This window comes from Chiloscyllium plagiosum, chromosome 25 (genome assembly GCF_004010195.1).
Source record: "Chiloscyllium plagiosum isolate BGI_BamShark_2017 chromosome 25, ASM401019v2, whole genome shotgun sequence".
In the NCBI taxonomy this organism is placed as follows: domain Eukaryota; kingdom Metazoa; phylum Chordata; class Chondrichthyes; order Orectolobiformes; family Hemiscylliidae; genus Chiloscyllium; species Chiloscyllium plagiosum.
Window position 1 is genome coordinate 43,198,957 of NC_057734.1, and position 8,770 is coordinate 43,207,726.

General features: G+C 45.2%; 1 protein-coding gene across 4 annotated transcripts in view; it reads right to left on the reverse strand.

Moving 5' to 3' along the window:
* The window catches only part of LOC122562796 (oxysterol-binding protein 2-like), a 334,280-nt gene extending 329,150 nt beyond the window's left edge, over nt 1-5,130 (reverse strand). For 2 of the 4 annotated variants that reach the window (XM_043715998.1, XM_043715997.1), the window contains exon 1: nt 5,023-5,129. Coding sequence is in view for 2 of the 4 variants with exons in the window: in XM_043715995.1 (XP_043571930.1) it covers nt 4,435-4,697 (263 nt within the window). In the remaining 2 variants the exon portion in view is untranslated. Of the gene's footprint in view, nt 1-4,434; nt 4,819-5,022 lie in introns of all 4 variants that reach the window. The other 2 variants (XM_043715995.1, XM_043715996.1) reach the window with 2 other exon arrangements.
* Between the last annotated feature and the right edge of the window lie 3,640 nt (nt 5,131-8,770).

Sequence of the window (8,770 nt, forward strand, 5' to 3'; positions counted from 1 at the left end):
GGGGTCTGATTGAGACGTATAAGATTATGAAAGGATTGGACACTCTGGCAGTAGGAAACATATTTCCACTGATGGGTGAGTGCCGAACCAGAGGACACAGGTTAAAAATACGCGGTAGACCATTTAGGACAGAGCTCAGGAGAAACTTCTTCACCCAGAGAGTGGTGGCTGTGTGGAATGCTCTGCCACAGGGGGCAGTGGAGGCCCACTCTCTGGATTCATTTAAGAAGGAGTTGGATAGAGCTCTCAAAGATAGTGGAATCAAGGGTTATGGAGATAAGGCAGGAACAGGATACTGATTAGGAATGATCAGCCATGATTATATTGAATGGCGGTGCAGGCTCGAAGGGCTGAATGGCCTATTCCTGCACCTATTGTCTATTTTCTATTAGTTAGGCTTCTGGATAACTAATCCAGTTCTTACCACTATGCCACCCTCCCCCTACCTCTGTACTGTGCTAAACTGCATCATAATGACATTTGGTTAAATCAGCTAACTCAGGCATGATTGATAATTTACAAGTCTATGTGGCATTCTACATGTACAAAGCAATGATGAAATTCAAAAGTACTTCAACCAATTCTTATAAAGAACACAGTCATGTTCTCACGTCAGGTAAAGCACACTTTATTTGCTTCTCTGAAATTCAGTGTCTGACGATGTTTTCCCAGAATTTAAATAACTGGATAAATAAAACTGTAGATCTCTAAACCATTAGACTCATTGTTGAATGCAGACAACTTTCTTCTTTTCTCAATCCAATGAGCAGTCCAGTTGGTCAATTTCTTATCAATCTCATTAAAAAGCACTCTTCTTAAAACCCAGATGTGCAAAACATTCCAAAATCCTTTTTTTCAAATTCCAACTAAAATGGATCAACTGAAAACTCCCTCAATATCTCCTCGAAGTATTCTAGTAGAATCAGAATGCATGGCTTAAGGGCAACAAATCAAGTATTTATGCTTATGAAGAAAAATATTATGGCACAGATCATGAAAGAGAGAGGACATTTCGAGTACTTCTATAAATTAGACTTCAGAGACCCTTTTTTTCAGGGTTTTGGTGTCACTATCAATTAGTCAGCAACTCATTCAATGCAGCTGCTGTGAAGCTTCAAATACAGCTTTTGTTCATTTATAATCCTGCTGCTCTGCCACACAGCATCAGTTGACACGCTGGCTCAGAACCAACAGATCCGAATACCTGAGGGAAGGCTGTATACCCTTTGATTGAGATTGGTCTTCATTTTGGTAACTAAAGATCTGTTTGAGCTAATGACTGGGGCACTGAAAGTGAGCACATACTGCTTTTATTGCTCTGCAGCATGATAAGGTATTGGGGGTAGGGGTGGGTTGGTTGACGAGAGAGTTTTCTGGTAATCCTAACTCAAACAAACTTCCACAGCTCAAGTAATACAGCAAAATGTTCTATTTCAAATCAGTGGTTGGAGTGAGTGGTGAACAATTGAACTGTGAGGCTGTTTTTGGTAACATGTATGATACAATGTTTCATCCATATTTAATTCAAATGCACAACTAAATGGATTTCACTATATTTCTTCACACCAGGGAATATCAAATATTGTAACAAAGTTCCCAGGAAGCATTGCTGAGTCTAGAACGCTGCACTTAGTCAGAATCATAGAGATGCACAGCACGGACTCGTCCATGCCGACCAGATATTCTAAATTAATGTAGTCCCATTTGCTAGCACTTGGCCTTTATCCCTCTAAACCCTTCCTATTTATATATACACATCTAGATGCCTTTGAAATGCTGTAATTGTACCAGCCTCCACCACTTCCTCTGGCAGCTCATTCCATACAGACACCATCCTTTGCATGAAAAATGTTGCCCCTAAGTTCCCTTTTAAATCTTTTCCCTCTCACCCTAAACCTATGCCCTATAGTTCTGGACTCCCCCAACCCAGGGAAAAGACTTCGACCATTTACCCTATCCATGCCCCTTGTGATTTTATAAACATCTATAAAGGTCACCCCTCAGGCTCCAACGCTCCAGAAAATAAAACAGTCCCAGTCTATTCAGCCTCTCCCTGTAGCTCAAACCCTCCAACTCTGCTAACATCCTTGTCAATCTTTTCTGAATGTTTTCAATTTTCACAACATCCTTCTTACCTGTCTAAGAAGGAAGGAAACAAACAAACAAACAAACAAAACTGGTGTTTGATGAGATCAAACGGATTTAATGGAGTTTATCCATCCAAGGTTATCCTCTGATTTTATAAAGGATAGCTTTTAAATCTGAGCAGACCATTTAGGTATTGCCTGGGCATTCTTAAAATAAATACAGAAAAGTTCTAAAGTAATTCCCCATGACAAATACTGGACTATTTCAACATTACATTTGATAACCTTAAATCTGCAGCTACAATATAGGGCTTTATGCAACTTTTTAATAACATTAACATTTTTAATAACTCTTTTTAACCCAAGTATTGCAGGGTGCATCACATGTGGTCACACATTGCATAAGTGATAACAGCAGGAATCTAGTGTCAGTTTGACCTTTAAGTAGTAACAGAAAGTAGCTAGAGCCAGTTGGATACGCAAAAAGCATTGATACCAGCTATCTATATCAAGCTAGCTAATGCAAAAACCAATACTCTTCAGCCTGTAAACTCAGCTACCAAATTGCCTGTCAGGCATATTTTCACAGCATTTAATTGCTTCTTAAAGAAGCTCAAGGTCATCCCACATATTTTTTCTAAAATAAATTTTTTTGGGCTGTGGGCTTAGCTATAGCCAGTTTTAATTCTCTACTTCTCGCTGTCTTGAGAAAGTGGTGCTAGGTTTTTGAGTTGCTACAGTCCATGTGCTAAAGGTATTCCTGCAGTGTATCTGGTCGGCATGGATGAGTTGGACCAAAGGGTCTGTTTCCGTGCTCACACCTCTCTGACTAGTTCCAAATTGTGTCCCTTTGTCTTTTGAAGTAACACTCATGATCTAATATTTCTTTATCATTTGATCTCTATTAAATCACCTTTAATCATCTCTTCAATGGTCAGATGTCCAAATATCTTTATCTTTCCTACTAATTCTTCATCAAACATTGTGAATCATCTCTGAGTTCTTCATGAGAACACCTTTTTTGTGACTCCATGCTCAGAACTGGGCACAGGGCTCAAGGCAGGCTCTAGGCAGAGCAATACTGATTGAGTATCGGTCCTTCAAATGTATTCTTTTCCTTTTACTTGATAGTTCACTTTAGTTGGTTTTCAGATTGATGCTCCCCATTGAATTAACATGGTGATTAAGTTGACGAAAACTCCTAGTTTTCTGTTAACGTAGGTTTTCCAAAAACATTTGCATAGTGTGTATATTATCCTTTTATTTCCCATATTAAGCAGTTTACACATTCCCAAAGTATATTCTCAACTGTGAATCATGAACACTCATGTTTTGTCCAATGATTTCTGGAACTTATACACTACAAAAAAAAACTTGAACTTCTAGTTTTGTTCTTTCTGACAAATCAAATTCTTTGCACTGAACTGGTTTCCAAATCATTAATGGAAGTTAGCAACAACTGATTACTGGTAGCACCCCACACAAAACTCAACAAGTATTTAGTCCTTCAAAGTATGAAATAGCATCTATGAACTCCATATGTAATCCCAAATCCTCACTGCCACATGTAAAATTGCAATGTATAACTCATACTAACATCTAGGTGTCAGCCTGAACACATCTGTGTGCCTGCCTGATGGTGCAATGTTTGTCTGTGAGCAAGTTTCAGTCTGACTCTGGATGTCAGTCTGTGGGTGAAGAATCTGGCTGTAGTTTCTGGGTGCTTATCTATGGATACAGAATCTGGGTGTTTGTCTGTGAAGTCATGTCATGGTGTCAGGCTGGGCAACTGTCTGTCAACATCAGGTGCTAGGTTGGTTGCCTATGATTGGGTGCATTGTTTGGGTGCAATGCCCGGGTGTAGTATCTAAATGCACTTCAGTGGGTCCCTGTCTGTGGGCAAAGCATCTGGCTGTAGTGGCTGGGTTACTGTCTGCGGTGCAGTATCTGGGTGCACGTCTGCGAATATCTGTCAAGTTGGCCACCTTTCTGTGGATGCTATATCTGGGTGCTGTATGTCAGCACAATGGGCTGAGCGCCTGTCTATAGGTGCAGCATCTGGGTTCCTGTGTGTGCATACAGTGTCTGGGTACCAGACTTGGTGCCTGTCTATAGGTGCAGTATCTGGGTTCCTGTGTGTGCATACAGTGTCTGGGTACCAGACTTGGTGCCTGTCTGTAGGAGCAGTATCTGGGTTCCTGTGTGTGCACACAGTGTCTGGGTACCAGACTTGGTGCCTGTCTGTAGGAGCAGTATCTGGGTTCCTTTGTGTGCACACAGTGTCTGGGTACCAGACTTGGTGCCTGTCTGTAGGAGCAGTATCTGGCTCCGGCTGCCCGTGACCTACCTGTAATAGGAGAGGAGCCCGTTACTCAGCACGAACCAGCGGCGCTGGTAACCCTTCAGGTAGTTTGTCCATTTGTGCAGCCAGCCTTTGTGAGTGTCGCTGCTGGCGGGCGGAGAGAGCAGAGGCGGCGCCGGCCCGGAGGCCTCTCGCAGCGGCTCACTCATCGTGTGGGAGCGGGAGGCCGGAGCGGGCAGTGACCAGCGAGGACGATCGTAGGCCAGCCGCCCGCAGGCAGGGGGCACAAGAACAGCAGCTTTCCCCATGGAGGAGGCGGGACGTGCAGAGGGAGGCGGGCCATTAACCCGGAGCCGGCCATCGGCAGGTCCCTGCAGCTTCAAGATCACCTCACTCGTGGTGCACCTCAAACCTCCAGCTCACAAATCACTGCCCAGAATAAAATAAACTAATCAACATTTGCCGATTAGCTACCCATCTTCAATGTTAGCATTCACTGACTAGTAAATCTAATACTAGCAATAACTATTTATATACCTTGCAGGATACCTGGGACGCCGTCTTAAAGCGTTGCTAAAATTTCGGTTGTACAACAATTATTCGACAAGGGAGAGGGGGAGAAGGGTCACTTACAAATGGAAGCAGGATTTCCATTGGGATCACTAAAGAAAACCGTTCCGTATTTTACACTTTGCGGGATATCGTTCCTCACACAAAGACATGAAAGAAAATCTCTCACAGATAATATCTCTTTAATGGTGTGTGGAACACACACAGCCCACGTGACTATTTACGTGGTCTCGAGGCCCCGCCCCTCCACGTGCTGCTCCAACTTTTTTTTGCCAATGGTGTGAAAATAAGGAAGAGTGTGGTGCTGGAGAAGCACAGCAGGTCAGGCAGCATCTGAGGAGCAGGAGAGTCATATGTTTCGAGCATAAGCTCTTCATCAGGGCCAAGGGGGCTGAGAGATAAATGAGAAGGGTTGCGGTGGGGCTGAGGGCAAGGTAGCTGGGAATGCCATAGGTAGATGAAGGTGGGGGTGAAGGTGGTGGGTCGGAGAGGAGGGTGGAGTGGATAGGTGGAAGGAAGATGGACAGCGAGGACAGTGCCGAGTTGGAAGATTGGATCTGGGGTAGGGTGGAGGAGGAGAAATGAGGAAACTGGTAAAATCTACATTGATCCCCTGTGGTTGGAGGGTCTCAAGGAGGAACATGAGGCTTTCTTCCTCCAGGAGAAAGTGAGTCTTCAGATGCTGGAGATCAAAGTTGAAACTTTATTGCTGGAACAGCACAGCAGGTCAGGCAGCATCCAGGGAACAGGAGATTCGACGTTTCGGGCTCCTGAAGAAGGGCCTGTGCCCGAAACGTCGAATCTCCTGTTCCCTGGATGCTGCCTGACCTGCTGTGCTGTTCCAGCAATAAAGTTTCAACTTTCTTCCTCCAGGGTCAGGTGGCTAGAGTTTGGCGGCGGAGGAGGCCCAGGACTAGCATACCCTTGGCGGGGGGGCAAGTTTTAAATTCGGCCACAGGGCGGTGGGGTTGTTTAGTGCGTGTGTCCTAGGGATGTTCTCTGAAACATACTACAAGTTGGTGTCCTGTGTCCCCAACGTACAGGATTAAGTTAAAAATCACTCAACACCAGGTTATAGTCCAACAGGTTTATTTGGAAGCACTGGCTTTCGAAGTGCTGCTCTTCATCAGGAGACCACATCGACAGCAACAGACCATAGATGATATATGTGAAAGTACAGGTAAATCTGTCGGATGTGGAAGGATCCTTTGGGGCCTTGGATGGAGGTGAGGGTGGAGGTGTGGGTGCAGGTTTTGCATTTCTTGTGGAGGCTGGGAAGGTGCTGGGAGTGAAGGGTGGGCTACTGGGGTGTTGTGGACGTTACAAGGGAGTCGCAGAGTGAATGGTCTCTCCGGAATGCAGATAGGGGTGGGGAGAGAAATATATCCCTAGTGGTGAGGTCTCTTTGTAGACCCACTGCCCTGTCGTCAAACACTTTAACTCCCCCTCCCACTCTGCCAAGGACATGCAAGTCTTGGGCCTCCTCCACCGCCAAACTCAAGTAACCCGACACCTGGAGGAAGAACGCCTCATCTTCTGCCTTCGGACCCTCCAACCACACAGGATCAATGTGGATTTCACCAGTTTCCTCATTACCCCTCCTCCCACCCTATCCCAGATCCAACATTTCAACTCAACACCTCCTTCTTGAACTGTCCGACCTGTCTATTTTCCTTCCCACCTACCTGCTCCACCCTTCTCTCTGACCTATCACCTTCAACCACACCTTCCTTTACCTATTGTATTCCCAGCTACCTTCCCTCCCATTTATCTCTCAGCCTCCTTGGGTCACCCCCTCATTCCTGATGAAGAGCTTACGCTTGAAACAATGACTCTCCTGCTTCTCAGATACTGCCTGACCGGCTGTGCTTCTCCGGCATCAAATTCGTCAACTCTGATCTCCAGCATCTGCAGTTCTCACTTTCTCCAAGGTGAAAATTAGGCAGGACGCCTGCCCCGTGTCTAAACTGGGATAACGCATATTCCTGATGAAAGGCTTTTGCCCGAAACGTCGATTTTCCTGCTCCTCAGATGCTGCCTGACCTGCTGTGCTTTTCCAGCACCACTGTAATCTAGACTCTGATTTCCAGCATTTGCAGTCCTCACTTTTGCCAACGCAGAAAGAATGCTACTCATAATAAGTATACAGTTTTGGATACTGTTGTGGGGGACAATCTACCAGGGCTCTGTGGCTCAGAAAGGAAGGCATGAGAATAGGGGAGTAATAGTGATAGGAAATTCAGTCTGAGAGGAACAGGCAGGAGAATCTGTGGTCACGAGTGAGACTCCCAGATAGTATATTGCCTCCAGGGTGCTAGGGTCAGGGATGTCTCAGATTGAGTCTACAAGATTCTTAAGGGGGAGGGGGAGCAGCCAGAAGTCATGGTACACATTGGTAACAATGACATAGGTAAGGAAAGGGATGAGGACCTGAAAAGAGAATATAGGGAGTTAAGTTGCAAGCTAGAAAGCAGATGAGCAGAGTAGTAATCTTAGGATTGCTACTGGTGCCAAGGGCTAGTGAGGCTAGGAATAGAGATCCAATGCAGATGAACAAGTGGCAGCAGGGTGGTGTAGGAGGGAGGGCTTCAGATGTGTGGATCATTGGGATACCTTCTGGGGAAGGTGGGACCTGTACAAGAAGGACGGTTGCACCTGAACTGGAGGGGCACCAATATCCTGGGCGGGAGGTTTTCTCGAGTTCTTCAGGAGGGTTTATACTAGATAGGCAGGGAGGTGGGAACCTGAGCTATGGATCAGATGATGGAGTAGGTAGTGAATAGCTCGATACAGCGTGCAGAGAGATTGTGAAGGGCGATAGGCACTTGATAGAGCAAAGGTGCGGTCAGTGTGATGGGTTGAAGTGTGTCTGTTTTAATGCAAGAAGTATAAGGGCAACTTACAGCATGGATTAGTATTTGGAATTATGATGTTATGGCCATTATGGAGAGTTGGATATCACAGAGGCAGGAATGGTTATTGGATGTTCCAGGGTTTAGATGTTTCAAAAGAAATCAGTTGGGGTGGGGTGGGGGTGGGGGGGGGGGGTGGAGGGGTGGAGAGGTAAAAGAGGCAGAGGAGTTGCATTGGTAATCAGGAATAGTATCACTGCTGCAGAAAGGGAGGTAATCGAGGAGAGTTTGTCTACAGAATCAGTATGGGTGAAAGTCAGAAACAGGAAAGGAGCACTCACTTTATTGGGAGTTTTCTACAGACCACCCAATAGCAACAGAGAGTTGGAAGAGCAGATTCCTAATATTGATTGGAACTCCCTTAGTTCAAATAGTTTGGATGGAGCAGTTTTAGTCAGGTATGTGTATAGGAAGGTTTCCTGAATCAATAGTCAGATTGGCCAACTAGAGGGGAGGCCATATTGGATTTGGTACTTGGCAACAAACTAGGCCAGGTGTCAGATCTTTCAGTGGGAGAGCATTTCATGTGATAGTGATCACAACTGCCTGACCTTTACTATATTCATCAAGAGGGATAGGAGCAAACAGTTCAGGAAAGTACATAATTGGGAGAGGGGGAATTACAATACTATTAAGCAGGAACTGGGGTGCCTAAATTGAGAACAAATGTTCTCAGGGAAATGCACGACAGAGATGTGGAGGTTGTTTAGGAAGCACTTGCTGACAGTACTGGACAGGTTTGTCCCACTGAGGCAAGGAAGAGATGGTAGGTTGAAAGAACCTTGGGTGACAAGGGATGTGGAACATCTAGTCAAGAGGAAGAAGGAAGCTTACTTAAGGTTGTGAAATCAAGAAACAGACAGGGCTTCAGAGGGTTACAAGGTAGCCAGGAAGGAACT